Source organism: Macrobrachium nipponense, chromosome 27 (genome assembly GCF_015104395.2).
Source record: "Macrobrachium nipponense isolate FS-2020 chromosome 27, ASM1510439v2, whole genome shotgun sequence".
NCBI lineage: Eukaryota > Metazoa > Arthropoda > Malacostraca > Decapoda > Palaemonidae > Macrobrachium > Macrobrachium nipponense.
The window spans coordinates 36365197-36380054 of record NC_087216.1 but is presented as its reverse complement, the minus strand read 5'-3'; the positions used below and the strand labels follow the sequence as shown (position 1 = coordinate 36380054).

The 14858-nt window shown below is 43.1% G+C and overlaps 2 protein-coding genes across 2 annotated transcripts; one reads left to right on the top strand and one right to left on the bottom strand.

The window, feature by feature from the left end:
* Window positions 1–5674: 5674 nt before the first annotated feature.
* On the top strand, window positions 5675–9278 carry LOC135200672 (serine/arginine repetitive matrix protein 1-like). The gene is made up of 5 exons (XM_064229280.1): window positions 5675–5731; window positions 6404–6597; window positions 7164–7404; window positions 7954–8299; window positions 8431–9278. The coding sequence occupies exons 1-5, from the start codon at window positions 5675–5677 to the stop codon at window positions 9276–9278; spliced, it is 1686 nt and encodes a 561-aa protein (XP_064085350.1).
* Window positions 9279–9287: 9 nt separating this feature from the next.
* Window positions 9288–14528, bottom strand: LOC135200670 (activating transcription factor 7-interacting protein 1-like). The gene is made up of 4 exons (XM_064229279.1): window positions 14472–14528; window positions 13243–13335; window positions 10020–10247; window positions 9288–9977 (listed from the first exon to the last, which is right to left on the bottom strand). Exons 1-4 carry the CDS (start codon window positions 14526–14528, stop codon window positions 9288–9290), a joined length of 1068 nt encoding a protein of 355 aa, XP_064085349.1.
* Window positions 14529–14858: the final 330 nt, after the last annotated feature.

Here is a 14858-nt window from a genome sequence, read left to right as displayed (position 1 = left end):
TATCCACTCTCCCTAACAATTATTTCTTAGTGCAACTGGGAGATTTTCCTCCTGTCATATACAGCTTTCAAACCCACCTTATTTTCCTTTCCTTTCCAGCGCTGAATGACCTCATAGGTCCCAGCGCTTGGCTTTTGGCCTAAACTCTTTATTACATTCCATTCAGTGTAAGGAGAAATCAAGATATGGAGAAAAAAAGATATAATGAAGTAGATTTAAGGAATAAAGGTTCCGGAGAGAGAGTGGAAATGGTAGACGACTTTTTCAACGACTCTAGAATCCCCAGCTGTGATTGGGAAAAAATGCCAGTGAAGTGCTCAGTTCACAGTTCACAGTTTCCACAGAGTGCCATAGTTTTGAAGGGAAGGTGGTGTGGAAGCGATCAAATCAGTTCCATTGCAATCATGCAGTTTCCGTAGTTTCCTAGGCGAGGTGAAATAGGTGAAAAAAAGAATGGAATATGAAACGCGAGTCAGTAACGTGTACGCGTTTCCGTAGCTTATGGCGAAGAGGAGGAATAAATCATTGAATTGGTTGATTCTCGAGTTCCAAAATTCCACGGTTCCATCATTTTCAAGTGGGAAGGATATAGAGATGATAAATAAGTTGTTGTGATTCAAAACTTCGTGGTTTTTCACGGTATTCAGCTTCTTCATAGAGGAGTTTTCATGAGATAGGTTCGAATATACGCTTTTCAGTATTGATATGATTACCCTTCGTGCTATTCATTTACTGGCTGCTTTGTCTCAAAGGGACTTCGATGAACTCAAAGAGGAAGTGACATTGGAACTAACCCCTCCCCTCCCCCACTTCCCTTAGTAGAGGGACACCCAGGACTCCTTCCCCTTCAATAAAGGCACCTACCAGGACTCACATCCCCGTAATAGAGGGATCCTCCAGGACGCCAGTCCCCTAAAAACAAAGAACAAAGATCCTCCCCAGGACCGCTTTACCCCTTTAATACAACCATTTGTAACTCCATTACTTAGACTCTAAATGGGCCAATTATTACCTTAAGGCAAAGGTTGGGGTTTGGCTTTTCAGCGAGAGAGAGAGAGAGAGAGAGAGAGAGAGAGAGAGAGAGAGAGAGAGATCTTTGCCCAAAGAGCAAGAGACGATCATTACAGTACAGAGAGAGAGAGAGGGAAGGAGTAAGAAAGACATAAAGAACCTTATCAAAATGAGAGAGAGAGAGAGAGAGAGAGAGAGAGAGAGAGAGAGAGAGAGAGAAACTTGACCTAAAGGGAGAGAGAGAAACAGATAATAATAAGATAATAGATTGATAAAGAATTTCATCTAAAGAGAAAGGAAAAGTGAGGGACACTTTTATGATAAGAAAGAGAGAGAGAGAACTTTATTAAAGTGAGAGAGAGAGAGAGAGAGAGAGAGAGAGAGAGAGAGAGAGAGAGAGAGAGAGAGAGAGAGATTGTTTTCTTCTAGATTTTACGGTTATTGTTATGGTTATCACCCTTGCTGGCCGTTATTGCTGGAAAGTTTTTGCGCTGCTCACGCAATTAATAGTTTGTGTATGTTAGGAATTTTATGCTGCTCCGAAATCTGCCGAAATGAGAGTAAGCATTTACACTTACAGTTTGAGTTCACAGTCACACACACGTGTATGTATATACATATATATATATATATATATATATATATATATATCATATATATATATATATATACTATATATATATATATATATATATATATATATATATATATATATATAATATCATATATATAATCATCAAGCTACAAATAATAATTCCCCGTCTCGAGGCAGCGTGAATGAGATATTATACGACACTTGTAGCTTAATGAGTGTATATAAATCACGGTGATGTGATAAAAAAATGCATAATATGTAAATGTATATTTATGTGTGTTTATATATGTATGAATAAATATATATATATATATATATATATATATATATATATATATATATATATATATATATATATATATGATTGTCTCATAGATTTTTGCATAGGCTACATTTGTGTGTCTGTTTAAAAACAACCCTGATCTAAGATCTAAAAACTTCACTCAAGCTCTTTCTTTCCATTTCACAAAACATGAAATTTCTTTCGCCACTCAAGGATCTCTTCAACTTATTATGAAAAATAATCAAAGTTTATGATATATGCTTCTTATTTTTTAATTGCCAGTTGCTGAAAAGTATGTACATGAGATACAGGTATTCCCATTCACGATTTCCAAAATGGCCTGAGACCTTTATATCTTAGGTTCACGAACTCATTACATTTGTTCATCGCAATTAAGATGTTTAGTTTGAAGCTTCATTCATCTCTGCGAGATGTTACCTATATTTCTCAACTTTCTGTATCAGTGATTTATTTACGTGTTTGAATTTACCTGAATTTCTATAACGTTTTCAAAATCTGCGTGAGTCGGTCTATTAACATCCCAGGTATATTTAATGCTTTTAGCACTACATAGATGTGCACGCATTGAATAAACAGTTTATGTTAAATTTTGCTGATTGTTTGTATTCTTCTCAGTATAGTTAAATTTTTTTGGAAGGTTTTTCTTTCCAAATGTTTTTGTCAAAAGTTTGCTTTTTTCTTTAGACCTTTTTGTTTTAATAGCTTTCATTATTTTGACCAAGAAGCTTTTATGGCCGATAGATTAATTCTCTTCAGTTTTCCTTTGTAACTCTTATTTGCTTTTGTGTCGTAAGCACACCAACTGTAAGCTTATTTAGTTACTGACCTAAGTTTGTGTCATCTATCGAGTTTGTTTGCTTTTCCAGAAATAAAAAAAAATTTGTGGTTATGCAATTTATCAAGGATGTAACGGCTTAAAGGTTGCCACATTTGCAAAGTTAACCAAGGTTACTTGAGGTCAGTGGGACGTAAAAGAACCTCTGTGTAATTCGGCCTCTCATGTGCTCCTTGCGCTGTAGTTTCCACAAATCTCCAGCCTCTTGTCTCGCAGTTCTCATCCAAGTGGTTCTGGGCCTTCCAGTTCTTTTGGTTCACTCATAAAACGCATTCAGCTGACTGAAGTTTTGCCCATAGATTGCAATTACATCCACTTTACGTCGATTGCTGTTGACGTTTTTTTTTTTGAGTTGTCATCTCATTATTCCTGTCAGATTGTAATATGTGAATGTACTATGCATATCTATATATAAATACTAATTAAAAAAGTAATTTTTTTCTTCTTCCCCACTTCCTTAACTAAGTTAAGGGGTCAGTTGTTTTGATGCATCTCCAGCTATTTCTATCGAAAACCTCTTCCTGTGTTAAAAATTCTCTCTGGCTTTATCAAGCCATGTAGTCGTATATATATATATATATATATACTATATTATCATATATATATATATATATATATGTATATATAAAATATATATAAATTATTATAAATAAATTATATAAAGTATAATATACATATATATATATATATATATATATATATATAAATATATATATGTATAGTAAAATACACACTATATGTATGTATGTATATACATTAAACACGACTGTTAAAGTGCTTATTTCAGCCATAACTGAAATAACACACAAGTGGTAGGGAAACGATGGACCAGACTTACAAAAGGATGATCACACGAAGCAGAAGGAACGAAGTCGGGAAGCAGATCGGTTTTCTTGTCTTTTTCCTTTTTGACTCTTTGCTTGATCATTTATTTCGCTCATTCTCGAGGTTACCAGATAGAGTAGTGTTTTGTGAAAAGCATTCCCGTCTGCATGAGGTTTTTTGTGAACTCGGTATGTAGGATTGTAATCGTATTACATCCATTTCATTATACCTTGTTTCAAGCCACAATAGGGAGGGAAGTGTAGTGCATTACAGAGAGAGGGTCTGTCACATTGGTGGAGAGCATTACCTAGGGGGAGTCTATTATGATGAGCCTTTGTACGGATCTAATGGTTTTAATGTCTCTGTAGGGATGGTCGCTCTGGGCTGGGGGCGGTTTGGGTGGAGGGGAGGGGATGGGGGAAGGGGGTGTTGCCAGGGCTAACTAATCAAGAGATAAAGTTTAATTACCGTATTCGGTTTTTGGGTCGGAATCATCTTCAAATTATCGCAGGGGCAGGTTCCCCCTTTTACCGTCGCCACTTTGAACTACCCTCTATTTTCGGGTTACTAATTCCACTGACGTCTACCCATTTTTCCATCCTTATTTCGTTTTTCCTGTTTTTTTTTTTGGCTTATGTATTTTTTGTTTTCTACCTTTGGTCCCATTTCTCTGCCCACATTTGACCATCCCCTTTTCCCTAACGTCAGCTACGTTCTCCTATTTTCTAGCCAACATTTCTCCTGTTCTGTTTACCACTTCTGTTTGAGGACTGGTAGCAAATGCAAATTATTGAGAAGAGCAGCTATGCCAAGGAAGGCAAAACGAGTATTGTTAACCACCGAGTGATTGATTACTCTGTAGTAATTGTTGCGTGGGAGAATGAGATCGTCGTCGAATTGTCTGATTTTAAAGGCATTTCTGATTTTGTACACTGACGAGCACACAGTGGGATACTTTTCAATGTTTGGACTTGCATACGTTGTGTAAAAGTACATACGTTCTTAGGTAAATGATGAAGAGAGAGAGAGAGAGAGAGAGAGAGAGAGAGAGAGAGAGAGTATACATTTTTAGGTATCTTAGGTACATGCAGAATTGTGTGTGTGTGTGTGTGTGTGAGAGAGAGAGAGAGAGAGAGAGAGAGAGAGAGAGAGAGAGAGAGAGAGAGAGAGAGAGAGAGACCATACTACATTTATGGATATCGTAGGTACATGCAGAAGTGTGTGTGTGTGTGTGTGTGTTAGAGAGAGAGAGAAGAGAAGGGAGAGAGAGAGAGAGAGAGAGAGAGAGAAAGAATTGAGCATACATTCGTAGGCACATAAAGGAGTTTTTGTGTGTGTGTGTGTGTGTGTGTGAGAGAGAGAGAGAGAGAGAAGAGTGAGAGAGAGAGAGAGAGAGACCATACTACATTCATGGATATCGTAGGTACATGCAGAAGTGTGTGTGTGTGTGTGTGTGTGAGAGAGAGAGAGAGAGGAGAGAGAGAGAGAAGAATTGAGCATACATTCGTAGGCACATACAGGAGTTTTGTGTGTGTGTGTGTGTGTGTGTGTGTGTGTGTGTGTGTGTGAGAGAGAGAGAGAGAGAGAGAGAGAGAGAGAGAGACCATACTACTTCAATGGATATCGTAGGTACATGCAGAAGTGTGTGAGAGAGAAGAGAGAGAGAGGAGAGGAGAGAGAGGAGAGAAGAAAATTGAAGCATTACATTCGGTAGGCACATAACAGGAGTTTTGTACGTGTTTTGTTGGTGTGTGTGTGTGGGTGGTGTGTAGTGAGAGTAAGAGAGAAGGAGAGAGAGAGAGAGAGAGAGAGAGAGAGGAACCACGTCTCCCTTTTTCATTCTTGCCCCCTTTTTTTAGGAATTTTGAATTTACTCGTATTCTGTTACATTCGAATTCTTTTCTCTCCATAAAGAACTCCCCCGTCCTGGGGTCACTTTTCCACCGGCGCCCCTGGCGAATTTGGATGGAACCTGGCTGTTTTCATCCCCGTTTGTCTGTTTTTCTGATAGAGGATATCTCGAAAAACTTTCAAAAAGGATTTCAATCAAACTTTTTAGTCGAGGCTGCTGGTCACGGCCGGGGAAAGATATTGTGTTTTCGACATGATCAAGGGACTGAGCACCGACCTCGCGGGTCGATTTGGACGAGCGCTCTGCTCGGTGGATTCCGGCATGGCCCGGGATGGATTTGGCTACTTACTCTGAGTGGATTCGGACACTTACGCAAGTGGGTTTGGATTCAATTGCTTAGTTTGTTGAATTTGACCTGGTTGAATTAAAAAATGGCTCCGGGCGGATCTGGATATCAGGCCTGGGAGGCCTGGACACGATCTTGTTGACTGCAAACGCCAACCCCAATGAATTCGGGCTTCAAAATCAGCATACTTAGGCACCAATTGTGAACGCTGGTTTTAAAGCTGATCTAGTTGATTTAGGTACACACCAGGGGTGTTTTGGTGTATGAATCGGGAATAACTCGCAGGTGGACAACAACCTCGTGAATTTCGTCATCGACCTTTACAGAACAGGACACCATTTCAGACACTAACGAAAGTGGATGCTTACGCTAGTCTGAATGTAACAAACGCCGATTTGAGCGAATTCAGATGATTTTAGACGCCACCCTGATTGCATTGGGTTTGTAAAACTAAAGGATTTTAGACATCAATCTAAGTTTATCCAGTTAGTGGCAGTAAAGAATTTGAGACATCGCTGAGAGAGTTCGCATAATTTAGCACCCTGAGTGTTTGCAGATATTAACCCAGCTGGGTTTGGACTCCAGCTTGAGTTCATTCAGACAATGACCGTGACTGAGCTTGGATCCTGATCCAGAACGGAACCGGAAGCCGGATCCTGATCCAGAACGGAACCGGAAGCCGGATCCTGATACCATGGAATAACCGGAAGCCGGATCCTGATCCAGAACGGAACCGGAAACTGGATCCTGATCCAAGCGACGGAACGGAAGCCGGATCGATCCAAGATCAACGGCAACCGGAAGCCGGATCCCTGATAGAACGGAACCGGTAAGCGGACTCCTGATTCAGAACGGAAACCGGAAGCCGGATCCTGATCCAGAACGGAACCAGAACCACCGGATCGATCCAGAAACGGAACCGGAAAACGGATCCTGATCCAGAACGTAAAGGCCTAGGAAGGCCGGATCCTGGATCCAAGGAACCGGAAAGGCCGGCCAAGGGCCGGGAATTCCTGACCAGAAACGGAACCGGGAAAACCAAACGGGATCCAAGATCCAGGAAACCGGAAAGGCCTGGAAGCGGAATTCCATGATCCAGAACGGAACCGGAAGCCGGATCAAGGATCAGAACGGAACCCGGAAAAATGGATCCTGAATCCAGAACGGAGCTGGAAGCCGGATTCCTGATCCAAGAAACGGAACCGGAAGCCGGAATCCTGATCCCAGGAAACGGAACCGGAAACCTGGATCCTGACCAAGGAACCGAAAGGCCTTGAAGGCCGGATCCTGATTCCAGAACGGAACCGGAAAGGCCGGAAAACAAGAATGGAAGCCGGAATCCGAAACCTGATCCCGGAAAGAACCGGATCCCGGGAACTGGATCCTTGCCTCCAGAACGGAGCTATGGAACCTGATCCTGGATCAGACCGGGGAACCGGAAGGCCGGATCCGGATCCCGAAACGAACCGGAAACTGGATCCTGATCCAGAACGAGCTGGAAGCCGGATCCATGATCAGAATCGGGAAACCGAAACCGGATAAGCCGATCCAAGATCCAGACGGAACCCGGAAACTGGATCCTGATCCAGAAACCCTGGAGCCTTGGAAGCCGGATCCTATCCAGAACGGAACCAAGGTAAGCCGGAAAACCCCGGATCACTAGAACGGAACCGGAAACCGGATCCTGATCCAGAACGGAAGCGGAAAGCCGGATCCTGATCCAGAACGGAACCGGAAGCCGGATCCTATCCGAAGGAACCGGTAATCCGGAAGCCGTGGAATCAAGATCCAGAACGGAAGCCGGAAGCCGGATCCAAGAATCCAGAACGGAACCGGAAGCCGGATCCTGGATCCAGAACGAACCGGAAGGCCGGATCCTGATCCAGAACAGAACCGGAAGCCGGATCCTGATCCAGAACGGAACCGGAAAACTGGATCCTGATCCGAACGGAGATGGAAGCCGGATCTAATCAGAACGGAACCGGAAAGCCGGATCCAAGATCCAGAACGGAAACCGGAAACTGATCCTGATCCAGAACGGAACCGAAGCCGGATCCTGATCAGAACGGAACCGGAGCCGGATCCTGATCCAGAACAGAACCGAGCCGGATCCTGATGGAACCAGAACCGGAACTGGAAAGCGGATCCTGATCCAGAACGAGCCGGAAGCCGGATCTGATTCCAGAACGGGAACGAAACTGGATCTGAAATCCAGAACGGAGCTGGAAGCCGGATCCTGATCCAGAACGGAACCGGAAGCCGGCGGATCTATCCTGATCCAGAACGGAACTGGAAGCCGGATCCTGATCCAGAACGTGGAACTGGAAGTCCGGATCCTGATCCAGAACGGAACCGGACGCCGGATCCTGATCCGAACGGAACCGGAAACTGGATCCTATCCGAAGGAGCTGGAAGCTGGATCCTGATCCAGAACAAGCCGGAAGCCGGATTCCTGATCCAGAACGGGAACTGGAAACTGGATCTGATCCAGAACGGAGCGGAAAGCCGATCCGATCCAGAAGGAACCGGAAGCCGATCAAGATCCAGAACGGAACCGGAAGCCGGATCCTGATCCAGAACGAGCTGGAAGCCGGATCCTGATCCAGAACGAACCGGAAGCCGGATCCTATCAGAACGGATTCCGGAAATGGATCCTGTCCAGAACGGAGCGGAAGCCGGACCTCAGAATCAGAACGGGCCAGCCGATCAAGATCCAGCGAACCGGAAAGCCGGATCAAGATCCAACGGAGCCGGAAGCCGATCAAGATCCAACGGAACCGGAAGCCAGATCCTATCCAAGAACAAAGAACCGGAACCGATCCTGATCCAGAACGGAACCGGAAGCCGGATCCTGATCCAGAACGGAACCTGAAAACTGGATCTCCTGCTCCAGAACGGAGCTGGAAAAGCCGGGATCCTAATCGAGAACGGAAACCGGGAAGCCGGATCAAGATCCAGAACGAACCGAACTGGATCCTGATCCAGAACGGAGCTGAAGACCGGATCCTGATCCAGAAACAGAACCGGAAGCCGGATCAAGATCCAGAACGGAGCCGAGCAAGCGGATCTGATCCAGAAACGGAACCGAAGCCGGATCCTGATCCACAACGTAACCGGAAGCCGGATCCTGATCCACAACGGAACCGGAAGCCGGATCCTGATCCAGAACAGAACCGGAAGCCGGATCCTGATCCAGAACGGAACCGGAAACATGATCCTGCTCCAGAACGGAGCTGGAAGCCGGATCCTAATCCAGAACGGAACCGGAAGCCGGATCCTGATCCAGAACGGAACCGGAAGCCGGATCCTGATTCAGACGTAACCGGAACCGAATCGGATCCTGATCCAGAACGGAACCGGAAGCCGGATCCTGATCCAGAACGGAACCGGAAGCCGGATCCTGATCCAGAACGGAACCGGAAGCCGGATCCTGATCCAGAACGGAACCGGAAGCCGGATCCTGATCCAGAACGAACGGAAAACTGGATCCTGCTCCAGAACGGAGCTTGAAGCCGGATCCTAATCCAGAACGGAACCGGAAGCCGGATCAAGATCCAGAACGGAACCGGAAACTGGATCCTGATCCAGAACGGAGCTGGAAGCCGGATCCTGATCCAGAACGGAACCGGAAGCCGGATCCTGATCCAGAACGGAACCGGAAACTGGATCCTGATCCAGAACGGAGCTGGAAGCTGGATCCTGATCCAGAACGGAACTGGAAGCCGGATCAAGATCCAGAACGGAACCGGAAACTGGATCCTGATCCAGAACGGAGCTGGAAGCCGGATCCTGATCCAGAACGGAACCGGAAGCCGGATCCTGATCTAGAACGGAACCGGAAACTGGATCCTGATCCAGAACGGAGCTGGAAGCCGGATCCTGATCCAGAATGGAACCGGAAGCTGGATCCTGATCCAGAACAGAACCGGAAACTGGATCCTGATCCAGAACGGAGCTGGAAGCCGGATCCTGATCCAGAACGGAACCGGAAGCCGGATCCTGATCCAGAACGGAACCGGAAGCCGGATCAAGATCCAGAACGGAACCGGAAGCCGGATCCTGATCCAGAACGGAACCGGAAACTGGATCCTGATCCAGAACGGAACCGGAAGCCGGATCCTGATCCAGAACGGAACTGGAAGCCGGATCCTGATCCAGAACGGAACTGGAAACTGGATCCTGCTCCAGAACGGAGCTGGAAGCCGGATCCTAATCCAGAACGGAACCGGAAGCCGGATCCTAATCCAGAACAGAACCGGAAGCCGGATCCTGATCCAGAACGGAACCGGAAGCCGGATCAAGATCCAGAACGGAACCGGAAGCCGGATCAAGATCCAGAACGGAACCGGAAGCCGGATCCTGATCCAGAACGGAACCGGAAGCCGGATCCTGATCCAGAACAGAACCGGAAGCCGGATCCTGATCCAGAACGGAACCGGAAACTGGATCCTGCTCCAGAACGGAGCTGGAAGCCGGATCCTAATCCAGAACGGAACCGGAAGCCGGATCAAGATCCAGAACGGAACCGGAAACTGGATCCTGATCCAGAACGGAGCTGGAAGCCGGATCCTGATCCAGAACGGAACCGGAAGCCGGAAGCCAACCCAGGTGGATGCAGACACTCCACAGTGTGCAAATGAAGACTAATCGTTTCGACGTGACCCAGTAGTTCATTGGCGACATCAAAGGTAACTGACCTTATTTTTACCTCCGATAGGGAGACCATATATTTGGTCCAATTGCTTTTTGTTAGTGGGAACTGTCACCGTAGTCGACTAACCAGCAGGTGCGTAATTTACTGCATCAAAGTGGATTTTTTTTAGTGAGCTGGTTCAAATACGCTCTGTCTATGGGGAGATCAAACTCTGGTCTCTCTGTGGTGAACAGAGATCGTTAAATTTGTGAGGCACAGATATATATATATATATATATATATATATATATATATATATATATATATATATATATATTTGTGGAGGTAGTTTGATTGTTTAAAGAAGGAACAAGCTTGTTCCTTCTTTAAACAATCAAACTACCTCCACAACATTGTACCTGTCTTGAGTGTGCCCTTCTCTCTCTCTCTCTCTCTCTCTATATATATATATATATATATATATATATATATATATATATATATATATATGTATATACATATATATATCATATATATATATACATATGTATATAAATGTATACACAATATGTTTGTGTGTGTTTATAATGATGGAGCAGAATATAGAAACAGAATATTTCATCTCAGATCATCAGCTAAGAATCGGAAGAAGAGCACTTTCTGTATTCAACTATCATAACTGATAGCGTCATCGTCAAGGATTCTTAGGAAAGGAGTCATTGTAGCTTTTATTGCTGTTATTGTTTTTCCATCCCCTCTTTCCTCCTCTCCCTCTATTGCGTTTCATATCTTCATTTCAGTGTCTTCGACCTCGCCAGTGATTGATCTTTCTTCTGTTTATTTCTTCGATTATTTTTATTCGACCCCTCATCGTTCGTTTCCCTTATCGCATCATCAACAAAACATTTTTCGAAAGTATTAGAATTTGAGTTACCAGACAGGTCTGCACTACTCGTTCGTTATTTTCATCAGAAGCTTAACCCGTAACATTTACTAAACATTTGAGTTTCCCAAAACCAGTCTTTTGGTAACATAATATCATGCATTTACACGTATGAAAAGGTTAATGACTGAATACGCGCTAGTGGAACTAGTGTTTATTACCGCATTCCTATCGTTATCTCTCTTCTTGATCACGAAGAACACCCCTTTTAATGAACTAGTGTTATTATTTCCCTCTTGAATCGAAGCCTAATTTAAGTTTTCCCTGTTTATTTAAATATCTTGCACATGTGCTTATAGCCAATTTTATTTAAATGTTTTGACAAACGTCCTTATGCCCATTTTTATTCAGTATTTTTTTTTCAGATATTCTTATACCCAATGATTTTCAGCTCCATTCATCAGCTTAGCGGGATTTTAGATCTCTTGCATCTTACTGAAGGATATTGAAATATCATTTATCATCATGACTGCATATCTGAGACACCTTCATCCTCTCGGTAGCATTTGAGCAACCTTTAACTACAATTTTAAGGTCTTTCCATTTTTGGGGGGGCACGTATTAAAATTCCCTCCATCCTACTTTTATGAGGTCATCCAAACTTTCTTTTAACATACTGGGGGCATTTGAATCCTTTTTAATCATTTTAAATCCCATTCATCTACCCAGGGACTTCCAAACATTTTTATCTCTTCTTGGGGCATTTGAACACTCCTTTAACCCCTTTAATCTCTTTGGGGAAACATTTAAACCTTATTTCATCCTCCTGGAGACAATAAACCCTCCATCAACCTCTTGGTGGAGTTCAGAACCTTCCCCATCCTCAGCCTTTAGACTCATTTCCTTTTTCTAGAAGGCCTTTAACAAACCTCCATCCTGAGAGGGGCATTTAGAACCCCCTGCATATTCCTGGCGACATTTCAACCGTCTTCTCTTAGAAGCATTTTAAACCCCTTCCCCTTTTAGAGAAATATAAACCCTCCTTCATTTACCTGAGGGATTATAAGTCCTAGCTCGCAATCCTGGAACCATTTAAATCCTCCTGCATTCTCCTGGGCGTGGGTGCCGTCATGTTATCGCCCTTCATCTTCCTGGCGGATATTTATCTCTCGCCCCAAAATGCAACTCTGAATTCCAACCCCTCTGGAACGTCATTCATCTGTCATGAATTTCTTTCCCCCCTCGCGTCGTGCTATAAATATCTGGGTAAATATTCATGGAAGCTTCTTTAATTTGCTTTAATGCAAGGGCTGTGTTCCTTGAAGGTACAGAGTAGACTGTTGACCAAATAAATGCTTAGGAATGTTTAGTAACTCACTAAGGTCAGGAGTGTTCATCTCTTTTCTTTTATTGAAACGGAATATTTAACAGCATGCTGGGTCTAGGAGAGTTGGCCTACTTTCTCTTTTGTATATCGTTGAAGGTTTTAATTATTTGTTTAGCTTTTCATAAATGGTTCTTTATTAAATCTTTCTTGTTTACCTTGAAACAAATACCGTCTCTTCATTTGTTTATGTCTACAAAGCTCTCATTCTGAATGGTTTTTTGCTTTGCTTCAAGTCCCTTGAGCATTCAGCAAACTGTATGATCTTCAAGAAACTTCAGTCATGTTTTCTCTCTCACACTAAACTCTTTATTGGTCTTCAGCCGGGCGCTAAGTCCCGTTTTAGAGCCTTTAAAAACCTCACTGAAGGCTCATCACCTCCTAAAGCCCGCGCTCATTGATGAGCCGTTTTCTCTTTCTCCCTGTTAAACACCAAATGAAACTCTTCAGAGTCCTACTTGAGCATCTCGATGCGAGAGAAACACGTCAAGTCTTTCTAGGAGAGAGTCTTCAAAGAACACCTCAGAGCACCTGTGTTTTCAGTAGTCTTTTTCTTTCGTGAGACACATCTTACCTCCTGTGGTCTCGAGAGTCTTCCCTCCTCGACTTTATCTTTACCAAAACTCCCGACACCTGCATTCTGCCGTGTCTTCCTTACAAGTGTCTCCTGTTCGCAGAAAAATATTTGAAAAAAAAAAATAGAAACCTCTGTATTCTTTTACAGGTCTTTTCTTCCTCACATGAAGCTTTTTTTTTTTTTTTTTATTAATAGGAGAAATAACAAATAAAACAGCCGTATGCTCTGCTTAAGATTAACTTGTCATCACCAAATTACCAAAAATTCCATGGTAAGTACTATCAAGGATACGTCAGCATTTAAATTTGTACAATGTTATTATTATATTCATTTAAGGAATCCATAACTACCATACAGTATTCTTATAAACAATATTGTGCATTGCATAAGTTGAAACTGGCCATGTTAAATTGACTGTAAAAGAATATTGCTTTGGGTAATATATGTTAAGTAAAAACAAGTATTATAGTGAAGTAAATGGATCTTACAATAGTATAATCATAAAGTAAATATTCAACGGTATTGAAGTCAATAATGTAATAAATTAAATATGACAATATTAACAGAACCCAAGTTCAAATAACTGACTAGGAGTCAAAAGTTGTAGAATGTTATGCGCTTCTTGAAATGAGATATTTCTTAAAAGTATTCTTCCATATTTTTACCCTGCACATGAAGACTACTAACCCCTGTGTCATCATAAATCTTACTCGCAACAGCTGTATTTTCACACGTCTTCATTTTTCATCCTCCTCACTAGTCTTTCTCCTTCAAAAGAGAAATGCCTGTTTCCTCAGTATCTCTCCTCGTCCTCTACCTACCTTGTGAAGCCTGAATATAGAGAGGCTCTGTTTCAGACATTTTAACCAATAAGTTTACAAACAACTTGAAGAAAGTATCTGTGTAGTAAAATGCAGTTTGTATCCAAATGTCTTCCTTTGTGTATCCACGAAAAGGCCTGGGACAACCTGTCTCAGAATGAAGGTACCTTTCTCAAAGGTTTGAGATGACACCAACGTCCCTTTGTTTGGGACTTGCTGTTTGAATCCTGTATCATTGCACTAGAAAATGCATAAAACTCTTAACCAACTCTTTAGAGCCAACCCGTATCATCACGTAGAATCTAACTTTTAATAACTAAAATACGAGAACCTAATCACAGAAATTCAGTCAACACTACTTGTTAACTGTGCGGTTGGAAACTTGACCATTAACTCCTAACTTACACAACAACCATCCTCGACCCCAAATCCCACCTGTCTGTCAGCCCCCAGAGCTAACATTGAAGCCCTCTTTTCTTCTGCCTCTTTCTCGCTCTCCCTGGACTCACTACCCCCAACCCCCTTTTTTTTATAGCCAAATTCCCCCTACGTTTACCTCTGTCTTCTACTCCTCCTCCTCCTCCTCCATATTTTGCTCCTTAAGGAAAAATCCAGCGAAGACACTTCATTTACCATCATTCTCTCTTCTCTCAACTTGCGGGGTGAGGGGGATTCTTATCCCCCCTCCTCCTTCCTGCACCCTCAAAGTAGAAGGGGTTGGGGGTTGGGGAGAGGGATGGGCGTTGGTGATTGGGGCTTCTCTGAAGTGCAGAAGCAATTCATTCATTTCCG

Bases quoted from the DNA above. Each gene is read 5' to 3' on its own strand.
- LOC135200672 (XM_064229280.1), top strand. From the start codon at position 5,675: ATGATCAAGGGACTGAGCACCGACCTCGCGGGTCGATTTGGACGAGCG. The intron at 6,598-7,163 runs GTAAGCGGACTC...CCTTGCCTCCAG, and splicing joins TCCCTGATAGAACGGAACCG to AACGGAGCTATGGAACCTGA. The intron at 7,405-7,953 runs GTAAGCCGGAAA...ATCTGATTCCAG, and splicing joins CTATCCAGAACGGAACCAAG to AACGGGAACGAAACTGGATC.
- LOC135200670 (XM_064229279.1), bottom strand. From the start codon at position 14,528: ATGTTAGCTCTGGGGGCTGACAGACAGGTGGGATTTGGGGTCGAGGAT. The intron at 10,248-13,242 runs GTAAGATGTGTC...GTTCTGGATTAG, and splicing joins GACTCTCGAGACCACAGGAG to GATCCGGCTTCCAGCTCCGT. The intron at 9,978-10,019 runs GTTCTGGATTAG...GTTCTGGATTAG, and splicing joins AGGATCCGGCTTCCGGTTCT to GATCCGGCTTCCAGCTCCGT.